Here is a 22,914-nt window from a genome sequence, read left to right as displayed (position 1 = left end):
TTTTTATAATATGTTTTGTTCTGATGTGATACTTGAATTGACTATAATACCCTTGCTATTACTAGCATGTGATTTAATTTAGTGGAGAAAATTGGATATAAGAAGCAAGTGAGCGTGACTGTTGACTATAAATATAATCAATAATAATTTGTTTAGAGAATTTAAATCTTTTATGAGTTTGGACTAGATCATACTTAATCACACATATAGTATTGTATTTGTAAATAAATTACTTAAAAGTGATATATTAAAATAGTAATAATAGAGTAGAAAAAAATAATGTTATAATAAAAGTAGAAGGATTGAGAAGGAGATTGCTTTGTTGGTGGGGTCAATTTCATGCTTCAATCTATTTAGAAACAAGTGAAGGGAGAATCTAATATCTCTTAGGTCAAGTGAGATATTATTTGTAAATCTAAAAGCAAAAAGGGTAGGGGTGTTCGCGGTGTGGTTTGGGCGGTTTGACAAAAAAAATCAACCGAACCACAAGAGAATAAATCGTGTGGTTTGGTTTGTTTCGGTTGGCTTTTAAAAAAATTCAAACCAAACCAAACCAAACTAATGCGGTTTGGTTAGGTTCGGTTGGTTCGGTTTTTTATAAAAAATTTATTGAGCCATACATACACATATAGATGACAACATAATTTTGTATTTAAACATTCATACACTATCAAATAACAACAATACTCGTCATATTTTGACAACAATTTTCCATTTAATATGTAAAATTTAAATTAGACAAAAGTGGAATATTAAACATAAAATAATAGCATAAAACAATATAAAAATTATTATAATGAACAAAATTTAAAGAGACAAGTGATTAGTGAAGGTGAAAAAGAAAAAAAGTGTTGAGAGATTAGAGAAGAAGATGTGCGATAAAAACGAAACTGAAATACAAAACATTTACATAAAAATGAGAAGGTGAAAAAGAAAAAATATAAGAGAGTAGAGATTATAGAAGAAGAAGGAAGATGTATGTGGCAAAGAATGTGCGATAATGTTATTAGAGATTTGAGAAGATCGGAATTGAAATTATATGTGTAAGAATGAGAAAATTGTTGGTAATCATAAGGCTAAGGTATAATAGGTTTAAGTTTGGGTTGGATGTGAGTTAAGTAAAATTTAGGTTGTAACATAATGCGATTTGATTTGGTTTGGTTCGGTTTACAAAATACAAACCGCAAACCGAACCAAACCGCGCGGTTTCGTTAAAAGATGACCCAAACTAATCCGAACCAAATGCGATTTTTTGCGGTTTCGGTTCGGTTTGCGGTTTTCTATTGGGTTGGTTTAGTTTTGAACACCCCTAAAAGGGGGTGTTAGGAGTTAGGGACCTCTGGTTGGGTTATTTTATTATTTTGGTTAAGCGGAGATGGAGATTAGAAATAGGTATTTTAGGTCTATGGTATCATATTCTTGTAGCTATATATATTTTTTCATAAATAACTCTTGTATTAAAATAGAGTATTAGGGGTACTCAACCCTTACAAGAGAAAACAATTGACCAACAGAAATTCAAGTACACAAAAAAGGGTTTTTAAACCACTCATAGAAATTACACTTGATTCTATCCTTGGCTGCAATAGCAAGCCACCACCAAGTATATCAGATAATCGATTAAAATAATTCATCACTATCAAATACCGCATTATTGAATATCATGCCGTTTCTCAACTTCCAAATGCACCACCAAACTGTCAACCATATGGTTGCCGCCCTATTGGTTGGAATTTTGCCTGACAACATATTAACACACATCAATAGTTGGCTGCAACAATCAGCAGCAATGAAATTATCTAACTCCAACTATTGAGCAATGTTTCGCCACAATCTTTGAACCTTTGGACACAATATGAAGAGATGAGGGTTATCTTCCCTACGTTGCTCACAAAAAATACATTGGTCTTCATGGATGTGCAGAATAATTCTTCATTTTAACAATTGGTTCCTTGTTGGCAAGCTATCCAGCATCAGTCTCCAGCCAAACATTTGAACTTTAGATGGAATCTGAGCCTCCCAAATGACCTTCAGCCCTTGGCCACTACCGTCCACCAACTTGCATCGCCGTGTTCCTGCATTAGATATTACTATCATGTGTTTTAATTTAGTGGAGAAAATTGGATATAAGAAAAAGTGAGTGTGACTGTTGACTATAAATATAATCAATAATTATTTGTTTAGAGAATTTAAATCTCTTATGAGTTTGGACTAGATCATACTTAATCACATATATATATATATTATTGTATTTGTATATAAATTACTTAAAAGTGATATATTAAAATAATAAAGTAAAAAAAAAATAATGTTACAATAGAAGTAGAAGGATTGAGACTCTTCCGTTATGTATCTTGTTTTGTCATTGGGGCCAATCTCAAGCTTGAATTTATTTAGAAACAAGTGAAGGGGGAATCTAATATGTCTTAGGTCAAGTGAGATATTATTTGTAAATCTAAAAGCAAAAGAGATGTTAGGAGTTAGGGACCTCTAATTGATTATTTAATCATTTTGGCTAAACAGAGATGGAGATTAGAAATAGGTATTTTAGGTCAAAATGATTAAATAATCAATCAGAGGTTCAATTTACCTTTTTTTTAATAGAGAGAAATGTATCTCTTCTTGGAGAAGGTGACATTTTGACTAATTTGTTGATAATATTCTTAAGAAAATGGGATAGACCTCTAGACTTCTTTCTGAAAAGATTATTGAGTAGAAACTACTCCTCTTAGGATCAAGTTTCCTAGTCTATCTTAGTTCTACACAATTAGATAGGTTTGGTGGGAGAGATTAGTCGAATGGAAAATAAAAATGGTGTTTGGGATATCAAGTGGGGGAAGGACCTTTAAGAACCATTGACCAATAAGTTATGAGCTGCGATACTTTTCATGTTATGTAACATGAAACACTAAAAAAAATTCGAATTAACATCACAATTTTTAAGCCAATATAAATTTCCACGGCTGCATACTAAGACCTTCTTCTTCAAGATTATATTAACTCAATAAAACTTATCTTTATCAAGAGCAAATTTTATTTTAAGCATTTCTGAAAATTTTACTATGCGTTCTCCAATAAAAAAACCTATTATATGTTAATTTACGCAAAGTTTTTTTTAGTTTAATTAAATTTTCTATCTTTAAATTTATTTATCAATATTTTTTTATTTTATAGCTAATTATTATTACTTTTAAGAATGTGTTCCTCTCAAGGTTCCAAGTTCGAATCCTATTAGATACAAATTACTTATTAATATATATATATATATATATATATATATATATATATATATATATATATATATATATATATATATATATATATATATATATATATATATATATATATATATGAAAGAGAAAATATATAATTTTTCTTCCTTTGTGTCCTATACTCCATTTTCTCTGAATCCAAACAAAATTACTTAAAAGTTTATTCCTTTACTTAAAAGTTTATTCCTTTTATCTTTGGATCCTACTAACAAGTGGCTTAAGGATATCATTTCAAAAAATCATAATTAGAAATTGTATTTAAAAATATAAGGTAAAGTAATTATTATATTATTTTTCAATAAAAATTATCTCTTTTTAATTTTTTAAATAATACTCTTTAAACACTTGTAAAAAATATCATTTTTTATAAAAAAATTTAATGTCATTATTTGTACTATTTATTTTCTATTGATATACAAAAACACACAAGACTAGACTAATTCATCTGATAAAGATGTTAAGTCAAAAGGTAAATTATGTGGTGCACCATTACCTTGACCTTAATAATAATATATATTGTTCTTTGTCTGCACTTGAAATATCATCATTACTTCAATCTTCATCGGATTATGTGGTTTAAGTTCAAAAAAGACAATATTATCAATATTAATTGTTGAATTATATTTCTATTAGTAAAATAAAAAATAACTTGGTCTTTGAAGAACATTATCTAATATAACGATAAATTAATTTTACTTCATTATTACTAAAAATCAAGATCAGACATAAATATCATATAAACATACAATAAGCTGCAACTCTACTCCATTTTAGATGGCAAAATCAATCATCTTAAGAACGACATTCACTATCTTATGCGACACAACATTTTTATGTATGAACCATTGCACTCTTTGTAAAAGATTCATGACTTCTGGTTCTAGAAAACTAAAATGGTCAAAGGCAAATGGTATAAAAGCATGTTGATTGTCGGAACATGTTTTCTCATGTTTGACCACTTTACTTGAAGCGGCTATGAGAGTTGTCTGTCCCATGGTAAAACCTCCAGTCCTCAGTCCCACCAGCGAGAAAACTTCAGTCAAATCTACACATGCATGTTTCCCTCTTACCCATGCATAGACCAGGACATCCGTTGGCCTAAGAGTCGATCTTTCATTATGTGAGTTAGTCAAGAAATTCACAGGCAGTTATACATGTAGTTGTGTTTCACTTGATTCTTCTTACGTTTTGTGGCTGTCTTTTCTTTTTGATGTTGCCAAAAGGAGAGAAGCTATAAAAGAACTAAGAAGTCTAATTTTGCAAATATTAAACGGGAGATGCACAAATTCAGTAGAAGATATGATCAGAGACTACAAATACGTCGTACGTTTTGCCATCATAAAAAAGGGGAGTTTGTGAGTGCAATATCCTCTCTTAGATGTTTTAAATGATGTCAAAACTAGGAAATATGTAGCATTTGTACATTGGACATTATCTTTCTATATCTATGTAGCATTTTCATCTTAGGATACTAATAGAACAAGTCAAAAGCATTTTGTCAAGTCCAAAATATGTTTTTTTTAATGAAATAGTATGTTAGGAGTTGACACTTCCATGTTAGGAGTCAACTCCCTCTGATGAAAAATGAAAAATAAACTTTCTGCACAGTTGGAGTCGAGACATTGCCATTTGGAGCCAACACACAAAACGAATGGATCGACTCCCTCGAGTTGTGGGTCGACTCCCTATGTAGCGTTTTTAAATTCATTTGTTTATGTCCACTCAGAGTCGACTCCTAGGCAGCATGGGTCGACTCCCCAGCTCCTATGAGTCGACTCCCACTTCAAATGAGTCGACTCCCTTTATTTAAATTTGTCCAAAAATATAATTTTGCAAATATAATTTTTTTCTGTTATTTTTTCTAACACCACACAAACACAAAGAGATTTTCATCATTTTCATCCTCTTTCATTGCATACATACAACAACTAAACATGGTCATTTTTGCTGTGTGATCAAGAGATAGTTTGATAAGGTCCAATTATGTTTGTTGTAATCAATTGAGTTGGAAATTCTTTGGGGGTTTCAAGATAAATTCATTTGGGGTTTTCCTCCAAGATCAAGGATAGATTTAGGGGTTTTTCACAAGTCTTTGCAATTCAGATTCAGCCGAGAAGGCTTTGAAGAACGGGGGTTCTATCGAAGGAGTAACGGTAAACGAAGGATCAATTGAAAGACTTGGGACAAGGTTACACAATTTGGATTCAGCCAAGTGAAAGCTCTGAAGAAATACATTTTTGTTAAATGAGTAACAGTAATTAGAGGATCATCTTGGTAATCTTTGGTCACAATATATCACAATTTGAATTCAACCTAGTGAAAGCTTCGAAGAAAAGGGTTTTGTTGAAGGAGTAGCGGTAACTTGAGGCTCAAATTGAAAGTATTGGGTTACTTGATCGAACTCAAGATCAAGGGAAAAGAAGAAGCTATGATCAACATCAAACTAGGATTTTGAGAGTTGGATTGCTATTTTTTCTCTTGGAAACAACATTTGCAAATGTTAATTTTCATTATCTCAATTTCGTTTGAAATTGGGGGCAGACGTACCCATAGCGAGGCCAATTGAGAAACTGCCTAAACAAATACTCTCCCTCTCTCTCTCTCTCTCTCTCTCTCTCTCTCTCTCACTCACTTTCATTGCAAATTGTGTATTAATTGATTGTGCAATCTATACATTGAGATAATTTCTTTGTCAAATATTACAAACTATTTTGTTGAGTTGATTGCAATTTATAAGATAGCATTTGGATTTTCATATCACCAAAATCAAAGAAAAATCTTAATAGAATTGCAAACCAAGTGTTCGAAAAATTGCCTTACTCAAGTTTTTGTTTGATATTTTCAGTGAAACTTGATTATCCTTGTGTGGTTTATTCAAACGTTATTGTTTAAAATATATTAATTATTTTTCTCATCAATCGAATACGTTCTATAAGGTTTAACACAAATCTGATCTTTTCGATAACGGTTTGGGATATACGATTGTTGGTCAAGAATTGTTTCTGCGCGCCATAGTTAAACATATTTTTAAATAAGAAAAATTCATTTACGATCTATTCACCCCCTCCCTCTAGATCGTAGCCTACCGTCTAACATTCATAGAGACTTGATCATGTATATGAAATCCTTATTGCTCTACAAATTCTATAAATAAGATCTCTATTCTATTTTCTTTACACAAACTAGAATGTCTACATATCCTCATCTTGCTTTTGTGTATTTTAATGACACAACACTCCACTTCAATTTCGAATATGCAAGGACATACATCTTGTCTATATGAAAATCAAACTAAATACTCTTCTGCAATATCCCGAAAAGTTCGGAGAGTTGTCAAGATCGAGTGTTATTCTCCCTCGATAAACAACGAAAGAAAAATACAGTTCTGAAGACATGATTTGAAGGTGATGTAGAATACCTTTTACTATTATTCAACAAAGGGTCGGATTAAAATGGATGCAACGATTCAAAGATCAGCCGACAATATTATAAGAATGTTGCAATGTTCCGAACTTGTTGTTTAAGTCTGTTTTTGTTTTAATCTAATAGAACATTATTCGGAGATGCATCTCCATAAAGCTCACTGACTAGCAAATTAAGGGGCTTTTCGGAGATGCATCTCCGAATCAACCTTTCGTACATAAGAAGATACACTTTCAATCTTTTACCAAATAAGGGTTTCTCACCATTTTTATTTTAGTTGTGTGTGTAAAAAATGTGTCCAGAGATGCATCTCCGAGTGCTGGTGACATTTTAATCTTTTCATGGTAACGCAGAAGAAGGCATAAGGATGGAATGAGCATTTCCCAAGACATAAGGATGAAATGAGCATTTTCCAAACGCTTTTATGTCATACCATGTTCAGCATCCAAAAATTGAGGCGAAACACTTTTCATTGGTGGTTAATTTGCAAATAAACCTGTCATCACGCTATGCACCTTAAGACATGTTCTGGCTCTAGAGGTACTCCATTACTGTTCTACTCAATGTACCTTTACAAAACATGTCACTCCAGACAAATATGATACAACGGGCTGCCGTAAAAATAGCTAAATATACTAACTATCAAGGTTTTCTTTCTTTCATTTTCACGATAAATAAACTGATTATGAGCTAAGAAGAAACTCAATAGGACTGATATGTGTGTGGCCTAGAGAATATCATAATCATAGTGATTTCAATTTCACTATGCTGTAAATTTCGCTCCAAATGGTGAATACAAATAGCTATGACACATAAGTTTAGAGGTTAATTGCCACAGTTGTCTTCTTTAATTAATTTCAGCTATTCATCGTAAACCCAAGATGTGAGACGTGGTCGACGACCTGCAAATCCTCCTGAAAATTTTAAGTCAAGTAATTCAAGTTGTCTTGTAACCCATGGTGGATTATGTTTACTCAGCCAGAGAGCTTCCCCTGTATCCTTGTGTTTAAAGTCAGGCGAATTTGGATTTAACTTGTTCTTTCTTCGATCCCACCATTCATTTGGACTGGCGAAAAACACTTGCCAAAGGTGAAGCTGATTCCCATCAGATAACTGGTTACCCGCTATTAATTAAGATGAGAGCAATAAGAACATACACAGCATAAGCACAGGAAGAAAACATGAAAATTTAAAATAAGATTAAGATCAAATAAGTAACCACCATTAAAATAATTGAGCCGGCATAGTAAAAAATGACAAATAGGCATGTTCTTTTGTGTAAACAAAGAAGTGAAGAACTGTAATGGAAAGTGAAATCCAGAACCAAGAACTATAATGTAATGTAAAAGGCTGAAAGCCAGAGCAACACAGCAGGTTATCATCCCAAATTGTGGGTTGTGGGACTTTTATGGCGTGAAGGGCAGAACAAAATAATCAGATGAATTATTCTCGAGACTCTTTTCTGCTATAATAAGTAGATTCACCAAGGGCACATTCGCATTAATAACTTAGTTAAGGATTATTTAAAAAGCTTTTTATGAGAGTTTAACTGAGTTTTTTTTCTTCCAACCCATATGTTCCTTACTTACATGTTTATTAATAAAATATTATAGGAATTTCAATACAATTAGTTGAAAATAACTAATTAATACTATCATAAGTAGTTTTTATAAGTGTGACTAAACTTTATTATGTGCATTTATGCCATTAGATAACCCCAATGTTGTCAATGGTGCCTCATTAGCAGATCATTGCGAAATAGCGAAACTAAGGTGTCCACTACGAAGAGCGGAATAATGGCAGAAGATCAATCGAAGGCTATTTATACAACCTTGATTTATAGCTTCATCTCCATCTTTAACAGTTCCACAAACATCTTCAAGAAGATCAATTTTGTCATCCATGTTCACAGCTTCTCCCTTCATCAAATCATTGCCAAGTTTTTCTGAAACAACCTGTATAACATCCTCATCATTATCATGGCCATCACATTAGGTTCTGCATGGAAAACTTCTTCACAAGGATCAGTTTGCTTCTTACTGGCACCAATCTGCAAGTTTTCCTCCACACCATCAATTATTATCTTTTACTGCCTCCAAATCACTAAGTCCAATATTATCATCTGTTGGTGTATCTTCATTTTAAGAAATACTAGTTCATGTGAAAACCATTTAGTGAACATCAAGATCACTAGTCTCCACTTCACTTTATGCATCTGGTGTCAAAAACTGAATTAGTGCCCCATCTGAATATTCAAAACTAGATGAATGAACCTCGTCTACAATATCTTCAACAATCACATTTCACTTTTCATTATCACTTTTAGCATCTATGGATGTATAAAAGCACATTGTAACAACTACAAATGTAACAAATATTATCATCCAATTTGTGAGCTTCTTAAACTAAACAGCCATTGGATCTTTTGGGAAAAACATACAAGACTAGCATACCACATGATGACTATTAATCTTATTTAGTTTTATATCTTCCTCTTCAACTTTTTTTAATTCCACGCACAACCACAAGTATCTTCATGAATATTTTTTCACTCAATATCCCAACTTCTCCCCACCACCATTTATTTACCAAATTCATCCGAAGCTGTCGGATACCATTTCTAGTTGTCATCAATATGCTCTTTATCGTAACCAGTTTGCATGAATTCCTCCACATAAAAGGGTCAAACAAGATCTCTTTTTCCTAGAGGAAATTTCATTTTACACTATTGACTCATCTTTTGCAAAGATGATAACTTCACATGAATATGGGTTTCCAACTGTAATGCCTGAATCAACCATGTGACTAATATTAATATCACTAGACTTGGTGGATAAGTGAGTAGAAATTTATCTGGTTCCCAACCGAATATTTTAAACCACACGAATGTACCTCATCTAGAAAATATTCAGCAACGACATTGGTCTTCCCATAGTATCCTTCCCAACTACAACATTTGGATTTCCCATTTGAACATAAATACCACTGTTGGAGTCCAATTCTATAAATATTGCTGCACTCGTTCAACACGCATCATCCACCAAACGCATCGCAGTAGACACTGCCGCAACACTGCTTTGTGATTGCCTACTATAGCGCCATGATTGACCACAACAACAACAACAACAACAACAATCAAGTCTTATCCTACTAGGTGGGGTCGGCTACATGGATCAACTTCCGCCATAATGTTCTATTCATGACTTCTATCCAAATCGTTAATCTCGAGATCTTTCTTAATAACTTCTCTTATAGTTTTTTAGGTCTTTCTCTACCTCTATCTCCATCTGTTTAACTCCCCTCCATCCGGTCCTCCTCTACCTCTTACTATTGACCATATAGATTGAAAAACTTAGCTAAAACTTAATTGTAAACTAGGTCCGAAAACAATGTCTCAAAATTACCAAACAACATAGCACTATCTTAAAAAAGAAGAACCAATAACTAGAGAAAAACCATCACACAAATGTTTCAAATTTCCATTGAACATTAAGCAACCATACTTACCTCCAAATTTAATTTCTTTCTCATGCTCTCCATAGCCCGGACTTTGAGTAACAAACTCTAACTCATTCACAATTAGCTGTAAACAAATCAAACAGCACAATTCATACACACATACATAATCAAAAAAGACAAAATGTAGAAGTCAAAGCTTAAAATCAAACCTTATAACACAATCCCCTCTCTCCATCGTAAGTCGCCAAACAACCTGATACACAAATAAAATGATTTGGTTTCACATGTTGATAAGCAAATTCAGCAACATCGTTCCACATCATAAGCAGCACCCTGTTAACAAAAACACACATAAGAAAATGAACTTCTGAATTTCCATAACTATAACAGGAAAAAGAAAAACAGAAAAAGAACGAACCAAAAAGAAGAGCTATTAGGTTTGTTAGAACTTCGAACACGAATCGTAGTGTGAAATCCAAATGTGTTTGAGTTGACGCGCTTGAGTTCACGCGTGACGGAACCGATGAAGGTGGTGGTGTTTTCTAGGTGCGGTTTCCATTTGATAGTAGGAGGACGCTGGAATTTGAGAGCGTGATTGTAGACGGCGCTGGTTCCGGGTACGGCGTCGTCGAAGCAGTGTGGTGGTTTCCTTGTGTGATTGGTTGAGAAACATTTGTATGATGAATTGGAAAATGTGAATGGAGTTTGAATCAGTTTTGGGGAGAAGAAAAATGAACGGAGATAGAATGGTTTTAGTTTCATAGAAGATTCCGGTGAGGAATGTTCATCGCCGGTGGTGAATTTCGCGGCACGTTCATTTCATAGGGTTTTGAATATTTTTTTCATTTTGTTTGTTTGTTTTTGTTTTTGTCAACCCTCTAACCCTCTAAGTTATACATGCCACCCTCTAATTTTATATTATTTCTAAAATGTTTCTTATACTATTTATTCAAAAAAATTATCCAAAAAAATACTGTTGTGAAAATTATCTAAAAACAAATTTCTAGCACCGCTGAGTAAATTTTCGGCAATTTTTTTTTTTTTTACCGATACCAGTAATTCTTTCTTTTTTACAAAATTTTGGTATCCATTTATCATAAATTTGAAATTTTCGGTAATTTTATGAATTGAAGTCACATCGGAAATTTAAAATATTCGTTATTTTTTTATATACTGGATATTTCAAATTTTCGATATTAATTTTAACTGCTGCTACATACCAAAAATTTGAAATATCCGGTACCGAAAATTTGAAATTTTCAGTATGTAGCATCAGGCACGGTAAATTGGTAAATCCAACGAAATTTCTGGTATTTATATGAAATTTCTGGTACGATACCGGAAATTTTTAAAAATCCAGTATTTTACATGGATAATTTGGTAAAAACGCCTTACTTGGGAGTGACATGTATAAAATGGGGGATGTCAAGATAAATTCTCAAAGTTGACGTTTGTATTCATTGAGAAATTGAGATTTCTAGTGTCACCCCTATAATACACCTCATACCTCCTATAAAAATCCAATAATTAAATAATAATGTTCCGTACCGGAATCGGAAATATGTGGAGTCATGGAAGCTACGACAGAAGATAGTTTTCGATGCGATGGAGCGAGAATGTACTTGCAAGATTAATAATCCAACGCGCAAGTCATTATGTGACTGAGGAAAGAGTATTCAAATTGTGTTCGAAACTCGTTACCTAAAATAGCGTCATATGCATATATATAAAAGAGCTAAATAACTAACTAGTTAACTTTCTGGCGTATAATGCGGAGGAGCATTGGATATGTTGGCGGGATGGATCTCCTGCTTCTAGATTACTGAAGGTTCAATGGTCAAGAGAATGTTCTAGAAGCTTTAGTATATACTTGAGTTGGATCCGGGATGTTATGCCTTGTGGTGACCAACTCAGAAAAGGAACATACCTGGATCAGATCAATTCGTTGAGTTCTTTTCTTATGGTGGTCGGATCTCTAAGGTAGGGCTCAATCACCGAGGATATGGCCAATCCAGAAAAGTTGCCCCCAAAATTTCCGGGGTTTTAGCATTGGTCCGTCGTATTGAAGGTGTTCCCTGGATGCTCAAAGAAGTGGAAACGTTTTGAATACTCTCTAAGAGTACTTGGTGCATTTAATGTTTCTTTGTTTATGGTATGTTGTCTCTCTAAGTCGTCAACACGTCACCTCATATACATGGGTTAGGAATCGATTGCCCTACCTAGGTCACTCAAGTGCTTTTTGTTCGAGGGGGCTGGTGGAACAAGAAACATGTTACCCTCAAATGGTTTGATCTAGGTCGTTGATCTTGTGTTACTTTTGCGATAAGAGTTTAGGCATTATTTTTCAATTTTGTAGTTTTTTCGTATATGCCCATCCTCTCCATATTGTATCACCTTATTCCCCAAATCTTCAATCTCATTTATCCCATCAGTGTTGATGGCGCCAATCGCAGTAGAAGATTACTCTTGGGTAGAGTTGTCATATTTAGTCTATGGGTCAGTTTTTATCCCGGGGAAGGATATGTCATTTGATCCTTTAGAAATAGGGGTTTGTTCCAAATGGGACATCTCGTCGATTCTGGTTGGAAAAAGAATTTTTCCACCAGTTTGAGGGGTGTTTTGTCCCTTTTTATGCTTGTATCTTTTAGGACCTAGGGGTTTGTCTTTCATTAACCCATTTTTATAATGAGGTTTTGAATCATCTTTGTATCCCTCATTCAGAACTTCATCCTTGTGCCTAGGGTTTTGTGTGACTATTTCAATACGGGTATGAATATCAAAGGAAAGCGGGTTTCCCTTTTTGGGATCTTTTCTTCAATCTTTTTTAAGCGTGTCTTGCTTTAAAGGGTGTTGTTGGCCACAGGCTTGCTTCCCTACATCGCGTTCAAAATTGCATTTTTAAGGTCTATATAGACAGTTGGAAGAACTTAAGTCTAATTACTTTATGGTCACACCTCTTACTCCTCTAGCTCATGAGGATTTTTTCATCGTTTCTTCTACTTCTGATGAATGATCAAGTTGCACAGAACAATTACGACAATTTTGGTCCTGGGAACATTTCTCTGAAATGTGCCAAAAGTTATTGGGTACCTCATGATGCCCTCCCTGATATGATAGCGGTTATGGTTTTGTTTTTTGATGATTTGATACCCTGCAAGGAAATGGCGAAGGCCAGTTCTACGGAGGAGCGAAAAAGGGTGTTTGATAAGTTGTCTGCTTTGTTTTCTTTGCGAACATACCGATCTGTTTAATTTTCACTTTTTATTGTTTCTTTCTTTTCAGATAAGTACAAGAAAAATTTAAACCCGTTAGAGTCCAGGGTCATCCCGGCCTCTCCTAGGGATCGACCTAAGAAGAGGCGTGCATGATTAGTGTTGTTGCCCTCTGTTAGAACAAGAATTGTTCTGATCAATATTCTGTGTTTTGATGATAACATTATATATGAATTTTGTATAAGATAATGTGGTACTCTAATCCTTTGCATTTTCCATTTCAGGAAATATATATAGAGTATGCACAAATCAGCGCTCAGAAGCAACTGACTCATAATGTTCTGGATGGCTTCATCAGAACATGCTCTGGCAAGACATCAGAAGATGGTCAAGCAGAATCAGAACATGAACTGAAAGCATCAGAATAATGAAAGTTAGAAGAACAAGCTCTGAAGTTCTGATGGTATCACGCTCAAGCTCTTCAAAGTCAAAAGACAGAATATGCTCTGCACTAAGCTGATTGACTCTGATATTCAAACGTTGTTATCTACAAAATCTGAGTCCATAAGCAAGTACAAGATGAAAGGCTGAAACGTCAAATCTCTGACTGACAAAAGGAACATTAGAAGCTACAAAAGGCAAAGTCAGTAAAAGCAGCAAAAGCAAGGCTCGAGGTAGTTGACAAAAGTGTGAAACATTAAATGCAAAGTTGTACTATTCACGCAAAGCATTAAATGCTCCCAATGGTCATTTTCTCTCAGCGTCTATAAATAGAAGTTCTGATCAGAAGCAAAGTAGAACACTTGTGCAAATATACTGAAACGCTGTCAAATTCAAAAGCTTACAAACTTCATCTTCAACCTCACAAACTCTTGTAATATTTAGTGAGTGTTAAGTTTATAACTTAAGAGAAATATCAAAGTTGTGATTACAACTTTATTAGAAGCAAATCTATAATCTTGTAAACATTTATTTTTACATTGATTGTAAAAGGTTCCTAGAGTGATCAAGTTGTGATCTGTAGACTCTAGAAGAATTCCTAGACTGATCAAGTTGTGATCAGTATACTCTAGAAGACTTAGAGTGTTTCTAAGTGGATAACCATTGTAATCAGTTGGATTAGTGGATTAAATCCTCAATTGAGGTAAATCACTCTAAGGGGGATGGACTGGAGTAGTTTCGTTAACAACGAACCAATATAAAAATCATTGTGTTGATTGTTTTTATCTTCTAAGTTTTTGAGATACACTTATTCAATCCTCCCTTTCTAAGTGTTTTTCTATCCTTCACCCTCGATAAAGATCGGGTAAAAGGGAAAACACGAGCAAAGGTTGACCGTAAGAGTGATTTGTCAAAGGGTCATAAGGCATTTCTCTTTGTTTGCCTTCTTTATTGATTCGTTCTTTTCTTCAATATTCTGGGAGATTAGAAAACCTTGTCCCTACCAGAGATTATGCTTTCGTTGGTCGACTTCCTCCCTGTTGTCGTCTTAAACTAGCAAAGGAGATAACTATCAGGGTTATGAGGACGATGCCTCTCCTCAACCGGTTAGTTGTCAAACCCAGAAAGTTTTTGGCTTCTTCCTACGTCATCAGGTGTATTTGTTGAAGGCTCGACGTGACCTTATTGAGTAGAAGAAGACGAGTTTTGAGGAGGGTCGTCGGATACTGCAAAGTCATGTAAAGCATGGGTCCTTGTTGTCTAAAGAAAGGCGTCTCTATGGATCCTTAACCGAATCAGCTGAGCAGGTGGAGAGCCTATAGGATTAGCTTAGGAAGATGGAAGATGATGTTTTCCGAGGTGAAGTTGAAGCGGAAATCTTGTCCCTCGTTATCCGTAGTGCTGTCGAAGAGTTGGTCGGATGGGAGAAGGGTACACTAACAAGAGAGGAAGCTCTTCAGGATCAATTGACTATGCTTGAAGCCCAATATCCTAATATCGATTCCTTGAAAAAAGTGCTCGCCGAAGTGTCTCGTGAAGCCCAGGATCAATTGCCGAAGTGTCCTTGCACACTCAACGGATTCGGAAAATCCCCTAAATTCCTACAATGCTATTATGCAAAATGTTTGTTTCGGATGATTTTGTTTTGGAAAAATTATTTTATAATAATTTATCTCATATTTTTCAAATCGTCACAAAAATCTTGCTCTTTTATTCAATCATTGTGTTTGTGCACATAATCATTCTATTTTTCGACATCGACAACTTATCATTTCAAATTATATATAATGTATTTTTATATCTCTTTCCATGAATTTATATTTTGATTCTTCTTTAAATATGAGTTCAAAAATTTAGCAGAAGGATTGTTCGGATTATTTGTGATTTTTTGGGTTATTGGACAGTACCTCAATGAAAGTAGATCTTGCCACATGACAACTTTATCAGAGAGACATCGTCATTTCCATTTCTTATGTAAGGCAACAATGAATGCCTCCAAATCTTTGACTCACATCCTTCTTCCTTTTACATACATTTTACTAACTTACCCAACACATCTTTGGTTGGTCATAACACCTCTTTCATAGAACAAATCTCTGAATACTCGTCAAGATATGCAGTATACATGAAATGTACTCCCTTACAAGCCACATACACATTAATGATAATCAAATGTACTCCCTTGAATTTTAGCTTCATCCCAAAATATCATTCAGCGCATAGATCTAGGATTCCAGACTTTCAAACTATGATTAATCTCTAGAGTACAATCCAGCTGAGGTTTGCGCACTCCATTGTATTTCATCATTCCCCCAAATCTCCTTGATCAATCTATTATCGATTGATTGACATTTTGTTTCTTAAAACATACAAACACCAAAATCACTTATCTTTTATAAATTAAGATATTCACCTTCTCTTTCAGCTGTCCCCCACCCTCTAATATTATATGAAACTAGATCGATGATTAACCTTTTTTTTCCTCCTTCAATCTTCCTTGTTAGCGTCATGGTCCTACATTGCTCTAATTGCTTCAATTTCAGCATCATCATCGCCGGTAAATATTTGATAGGAAGGATAAATTTTTAAAATTAATTCGATAGGGCCAAATCACATATTATTACTACACACTTTGACAGAAAAATAAATTACTAATACTACCTTGAGGGTAATGTTAGGTACACCAACTAACAATCAATCATCTATGGACTCAAGTGATCATTACTTTCTTGACTTCAATTTTTAAATTATTATTTATTATGAATTCCAAAACACAAACATTTTTGTCAACAATTTTATTGCTCAAGTTGACTAACAAATCCAGTTCACAAACATTAACTTAGTTACTCATAATCTCGAATGTTTAGGCAATGCGATATGAGAGACTGAACCATTTGAGATCAGAGCTGATCAATGATTTAAATTAGACAGTCCAGTAGCGGTAAAAAAATCTTATATGTATAATAACAGTAATAGATAACATATGACTGATTCTTTTTACACAACTTAACAAACCCCTTTTGAGGCAAATATTACAAAATTTAACCAAAGAATACAACTTTTTAACATGAACAAAAACTGAGAAAATTCAAGAACAACTGAATCAACACTTGAGAATTTCCATCTAGAGTCCAAATCCAGACAGCCTACCCAAAATCCCTTGTCTATAAGGCAAGAAAGTTCTTTTCTTCATATCTTGTGACTCAGCTTTCTTCATAGCATAATGCATTTCATGAGCTGAAACTTGTCCTTTTTTTCTAGAAAACGATTCACTAGATCTAAAACTCGACCCTTTAACTTCTTCAATACTATTATTACTCTTCTTATACCCAACAAAATGTTTCTTCAATGGATCCTTGCTTGATCCTCTCCCCTCCGAAGCACTTCGAAACAACAACAAATCACTCAGTTTCCACCTCCTCGAACCCTTCGAACTCGATGATTTCGATTCCTCTTTGGTCATACGAGGTTGTTGTTTTTGTTGGATATTCTGTTCTTCTAAATCTAATGCATAGTTTGATTTTCTATAAGGAGAGTGTGATCTTGTTACTCTTCTACCAGAGTTATTATTCAACGATGAATCTGTTCCTTTTGTTCTCTCTCTATCTCTTCCTCTTCTTTCATCATCAAAACCAACTCCTACGTTGTTTTGTTGCTTCCTAGGTTCAACAGCAACCTTAGTTTCTTCAAAAGGTTTAATTTTACCACCATGAAAAAGTTCTTCAGCTGAACGAGTCATCAACGAGTTCTTCGATTCATCTTGATTAACAAAGAAAGCAAAACCACCACCTTCATGATCATCATCAACATCATCATCAACAACAACGTTGTTGTTGTTGTTTTTGTTGGTTGATGATGATGTTTGATCAATTATAGACAAATAATCAATTTGACTATATAATTCAGAAAGCCTAGAAGGACTTGAAGGGGCACTCAAGTAAAATTCACCAAAACGTTTTGGTGATGAAGGTGGACTTAGATATGGTGAACTCATTGTTCCATTACTAAAATTGAATGTCTCCATATTTGAACTATGTATCATCACTTCCATAGGTTGTTGTTTTTTTTGTTGATACAATAGTACAAGGTTTTATTTAAGGTTGTTGTGTTTTTGGGTTAATAGCAAAATGATTATGTGAAAAGTTACATGAATTGTATTTATATGGAAATATATATAGGGAAGGTGAGAAGAAGGATCATTTTGATGTGAAAAGGATTAATATTAGAGGTTGTTTTTTTGACTCTTAAATTGGTCGTTTTGTTATTATTATTAATAATATTATTATTATAAGCCGCCTTATAATACCGTTTACTATATTTTAATATGAAAAATGAAAATTCTAAGTTGTAATGCATGTGTGAGGATAGAAAAGTAATGGTGGTTGAGCATGATGGGTGAATTTTTTTTTTTTTATAGTATGGTTTGGTAAGCAAGTGTGTGATGTATAGTTAACTTGTAATTGTAGATAAACTTTGATTTAATCTGTTAAGAGAATACAGCTAGTTGGTTGAAGTTAATGGATGCATTATATTTATTTATGTGCACGTTTTATAGTAGGTAAGTTTGTTAATAATTGTGATTATTCTACCAATACATTCATGTTCTCTTTTTGATATTTTGTTTTTATATGCATCGTTGGATTAAAGTTTACGTTGACTATTGCAAACGAGAGAGGGGGATAATTTCTATGCGTTTATCTCTCTTTCATAGAAATATGTCTTATAAAAAATGTCATATTAATTGATTTATTGATTTATGTGCACTTTTAAAAAATATTAACTGTGTTAATTTTTTTAAAAAAAAAAGTTAATATATAGTTTATTAATATATCTTATTAGTTATCATGTTAAATGTTACTATTAGTTGAATAGAATAGTTGAATAGAGTGAAATTTAATAAATAAGAGTATAATCTTAAAAACTAATAATAAATTTTGTATTAGTATCATAAATGAGACAATTATTTTAAGATAGAAAAAAATTCAAATGAGACATTTTTATAAGAGAGAGTAAGTATTATTTTTATTTAATTTATACTTGTTTTAGAATAGAAAAAATACTAAAGTTAGAGTGTCTTCTATTTTGGACTTGCCAAAAAGTCTACTTGATTTGGTTTAATCTCGTAACATTGACAATTTTCGATCAAAGTAGTGGTTGCAATTGAAGAGTCCAATGATCTTTTAACCATGGGTAATGAGGAACTGTAAAGTTCTCTTAAAGCTCATGAGCAGATAATGAAGGAGAGGAATGTTGAGAACAAAAAAGGCTTAGATTGCTTTACAGGCCCGTTTCATTGGAAGAGACAAGAGACAAGAAGGTGAAAGGAAAGTAGTCCATGAATAAAGGTAGAGGAAACTATCAAAACAACGGTGTAAGAGACTCCCAAAATTCCAACAATTCAACATTCCAAAAGGGTGAAAGTTGGTACACCATAGTTGGCAGATCAAGCAATTATAAATGTGGAAAGAATAGAGGAATAGGAGGAAGGAAGAAAGTTGATAAGAACAATGTTCAATGCTACAATTGTCAAAAGTTTGATCATTTTTCTAGTGAATGTAATGCCAACAAAAAAGATTCACACGAAGTTGAAGCAAAGTTTGCAATGCAAGAGGTTAATGATGAGAGCACACTATTGATGGTGATCAACGAATCATAATGCAACACATAATATAATGGTAACTGATTATACTATGCTAGTAATCGATTATCAGATGTGGCATAAGGCAGTTGTAACTACTTACAAGCCCGCAGTAACCAGTTACCACCAATTGAAAACATGACAATGACTATGAAAAAAGATGCAAAATGAAGAAATCAATGGTATCATGACTCGGGGTGCTAAAATCACACGACTGGAAGGAATGATTGGTTTGTAAAAATCAATCAAACCATAGAGAATAAGGTGAAATTCACGGATGACAACAAACTAGTTATAGAGGGGATTGGGGATGTATCAATCAAGAGGGAGAATGACGAGCATTCATTGATTAAATATGTGCTTTATATTCATGTAATCAAGTGTAATGTTTTAAGTATTAATTAATTTCTTGAAAGGAATTACAAGATTCATATGGAAAATAAAGTGCTAAAAGTTAAGAATGCAAATGGGAGTTTGATCCTAAAGGCCCCTATGACACATAATTGAACATTCAAGGTTGAAATAAAAGCAGTGCAACTTAGGTGTCTTGCAATTTTAGATTAGAGAGGAATGAATTTGGAATTATAGGCTTGGGCATTTGAATTTTAGAGATCTCAATGCTATGTAGAAAAATAACATGGTTACAGGGATGTCGTTGATCAATGTGCCAACTGAAGTATGTGAAGGTTGTGTTCAGGCCAAGAAACACAAAAACACCTTTAGCAAAGATGCAAGATGTAGATTCAAGTATCATCTTAAGGTGGTGTATTCAGATTGCAAGTTGACTGAATTGGAGGTAATATGTACTTTGTCACTTTCATTGATGATTATAATAGAAAGCTATGGACTTACTTAATCAAAAGAAAATATTAGGTGTTTGAAGTGTTCAAGAAGTTCAAGTCCATGGTAGAAAGACAAAGTGGTGCCTCCTTTTCTCCCTCCTCAACAACTGCCTTTTCAGGTGGTGTTGGTTCAGCTTATTTCAGTTCTACTCTCTTCTCAATTGTACCTTCCCTTAGCTTATCCTCCTAACCACACCCATGTACTAACGTACCACTTCTACTCATAATTGCATTCATTAGTCCCCTTGGGTTTTTCTCTGGCTGTCTTGGAAAGGATCCGAGGAGGGACAGACAACAAGGCTTGTTGTTGTGCAACCTGGGAGATCTGAGTATCTTGAATTTTATTTTGGATGAAAATGGATTATACTTTGGTGGATAGTTGCCTAATGACTTTGTTTGTATGGAGATGCTGGTTTCTAAACTCGTCATTTTGGAGAGTCTAAGTTGCCACAAAATTATCCATCATAAATTCTAGATTGTTTTTTCTTTGGGGCAACAATTGTGCCTTGTTGGAAACCCGACGGTCCTATGGCTTGTTGGGGGTGGTTATTTTTGTAGGAAAATTTGGGTGATCTCTTCATCTTGGGTTGTAGGTGTTTGAATATGGGTTACCTCGTTAGTTATTATTCACATAATTGATATTCTCTTGAATAGAACCTCAATTGAGGATCATTTCACAGTCATTAGTTGTGTGCCTATTTATTTTGCATATCTCAAAGTGGAGAGTAGCGAGGGCAACAGAGGCTACATGGGTAGGTACGGAAGGGGTGACGCTCAAACTTTTAATTTTCATGTAGAAAGCATATACCTTCACATTTATATGGTCGAATGGACTCAATTCGTAGAGTCCACCAATCTTAGGTGCAAATTCAGTAGTGACTTATCGTACGCTTCTAAGGTCAGCCTTGTGGAGTAAAGCAGACCATTGTTGGAAGTATGAAAAACCAACAATTTTTCAAGCCCATGACATGGGCATAATCTCAACAAAATTTTATAACGCTCTCATGTGTCAAATAAGGACTCTCCATCCTCTGGCCTAAAATTGTTGATTTCATTCCTCACTTGGGCTATTTTGCTTGGAGGAAATTACCACGCAAGGAATGCAACTATTAATTAAGCACGGGAAGTTATAGAATTTATGGGCAAAGATTGAAGTCAAGTCCAGGCTCGATCTCTTAGCGATAAAGAGAATAACTTGAGGTGGATGTCATTTTGATCAACGTCATTGGCCTTTACTGTACCACAGGTATCAACAAAAATAGATAGATGTAGGTTCGGATTTTCGGTAGGAAACCTTGAGAATTGGTCTAATTGGACCATGCTTATATAAGGGTAGATGCACAATGCTATTGTGTGGTTCCTCATCGGTAGGAATCACATAGTCCTTAAGAGGCTTAGTGTTATCTACTGGATCAGCCATCTCGTGCTGTCTTAGATTTCAGTGTCTATAGTGCAAGAAATGCTCTATTTTATATATAGGATTGACTAAATTATCAGCAAAATAAGTTCTTCTCATACAAGGGTAGCGAGAGAACTATAGTATAAAAACTAAATGCGCTAGTATATACGGTAGCTTAATAGAATTTCAATATCAAGCATAGTTGGTTCCCAATAATATCGCCAAAAACTTGACATGCCACAAGTGTACGACAATGCGAAGTAGTATAAAAAGGGATTATCGAACCACATAGACCAAATGTTGAATATTGAATCCTATTCTATTGGTGTAAATCTAAAGCAATCAAACGTTGGTTTTTTATGAAAACAACTTAAATTAAAATGAGATAAAAATTATAAGACAAATAGGACATAGGGTTCCTGATTCTTGCTCATACATATCCATATGTTCCTTAATTTCAATTATGAGAAATTCTATAGGATTATAGGAAAATAGATAAATATGAACAACACCTACTTTCATTAGCCTGTTGTCCTATCTAAGATAAATAATTTGTCTGCTCTCGCTAGCCAGAATCGTTCATTGGAGATCCTTTTTCATATGGCTATACAAATTGAAACTTTTTCTCAAATAAGTCCGGATACTTTCATGACTAGTACTAAGTTGTTTAATAATCTGCACCCGGGTACCGAAACATACCCTTTCCGTGTATGATCGATACCTGAGTAATCTTTACTTGCGTAAGAGATATTGTTTTAAAATTGAGATTTTAAAATAAATCATAACCAACTTTCTCGTAATCGATTGGTAAGAATTCATATCGATACGTTATGAAACAAGTCTCATGACCCTTAGTCCCTAGAGGACTACTCACTTATAGTGAGAAACATCATAGAAAAAATAGATATCAAATTAGCAATCAAAATTAACGGTAAAAATTGATATCTATAACAATAAGATAAATCAAAACTGATGAAGACAAAGTAACGTGAATAATAGTAAAGAAATGCTCCAAGGAGACTTGAGTACAATAATTGCAATCAACCAAAAATAATACGTAAAACTAAAAAAAAGACCCCTAACTCATATAAACCATGAGTTTTTATAGGAAATTCTAAATGTGGAAAACTTAAATCATGTTCAATGCCCATCAAAAGGAGAATATTACATATCAAAAACTGCCAAAATCCCAAAATAGCGATAAGAGAGCCAGAAAAGGAAAGTAGAA

The 22,914-nt window shown here is 33.9% G+C and overlaps 2 protein-coding genes and 1 non-coding gene across 4 annotated transcripts; 1 reads left to right on the top strand and 2 right to left on the bottom strand.

Annotated features, from left to right (window-relative positions):
• Positions 1-6,332: 6,332 nt before the first annotated feature.
• LOC131596530 (protein OSB1, mitochondrial-like) lies at positions 6,333-11,040 on the bottom strand. Of its 2 annotated transcripts, none has more exons than XM_058869205.1 (4): positions 10,573-11,039; positions 10,364-10,487; positions 10,203-10,278; positions 6,333-7,819 (listed from the first exon to the last, which is right to left on the bottom strand). In XM_058869205.1, the coding sequence occupies exons 1-4, from the start codon at positions 10,914-10,916 to the stop codon at positions 7,557-7,559; spliced, it is 807 nt and encodes a 268-aa protein (XP_058725188.1). In that variant the 5' UTR covers positions 10,917-11,039; the 3' UTR covers positions 6,333-7,556. The 2 variants fall into 2 exon arrangements, with proteins under 2 accessions (XP_058725188.1, XP_058725189.1); XM_058869206.1 differs by having other exon boundaries at positions 7,683-8,910; positions 10,573-11,040.
• Positions 11,041-16,759: 5,719 nt separating this feature from the next.
• Positions 16,760-17,967, bottom strand: LOC131594168 (uncharacterized). The gene has a single exon (XM_058866260.1). The coding sequence runs from the start codon at positions 17,856-17,858 to the stop codon at positions 16,932-16,934; it is 927 nt and encodes a 308-aa protein (XP_058722243.1). The 5' UTR covers positions 17,859-17,967; the 3' UTR covers positions 16,760-16,931.
• A 3,277-nt stretch (positions 17,968-21,244) lies between these two features.
• LOC131600881 (small nucleolar RNA R71) lies at positions 21,245-21,351 on the top strand. The gene has a single exon (XR_009283485.1). It is a non-coding gene; the product is annotated as a small nucleolar RNA R71 (small nucleolar RNA).
• Positions 21,352-22,914: the final 1,563 nt, after the last annotated feature.

The sequence above is a fragment of the Vicia villosa genome, linkage group LG4, assembly GCF_029867415.1.
Source record: "Vicia villosa cultivar HV-30 ecotype Madison, WI linkage group LG4, Vvil1.0, whole genome shotgun sequence".
NCBI classification, from domain to species: domain Eukaryota; kingdom Viridiplantae; phylum Streptophyta; class Magnoliopsida; order Fabales; family Fabaceae; genus Vicia; species Vicia villosa.
Note: the sequence above shows the minus strand (reverse complement) of the source record. Positions and strands in the feature narration are given on the sequence as shown.

Bases quoted from the DNA above. Each gene is read 5' to 3' on its own strand.
- LOC131596530 (XM_058869205.1), bottom strand. From the start codon at position 10,916: ATGAAACTAAAACCATTCTATCTCCGTTCATTTTTCTTCTCCCCAAAA. The intron at 10,279-10,363 runs GTTTGATTTTAA...ATTTGTTTACAG, and splicing joins AGAGGGGATTGTGTTATAAG to CTAATTGTGAATGAGTTAGA. The intron at 7,820-10,202 runs GTAAGTATGGTT...CTTAATTAATAG, and splicing joins GAAAGAAATTAAATTTGGAG to CGGGTAACCAGTTATCTGAT.
- LOC131594168 (XM_058866260.1), bottom strand. From the start codon at position 17,858: ATGGAAGTGATGATACATAGTTCAAATATGGAGACATTCAATTTTAGT.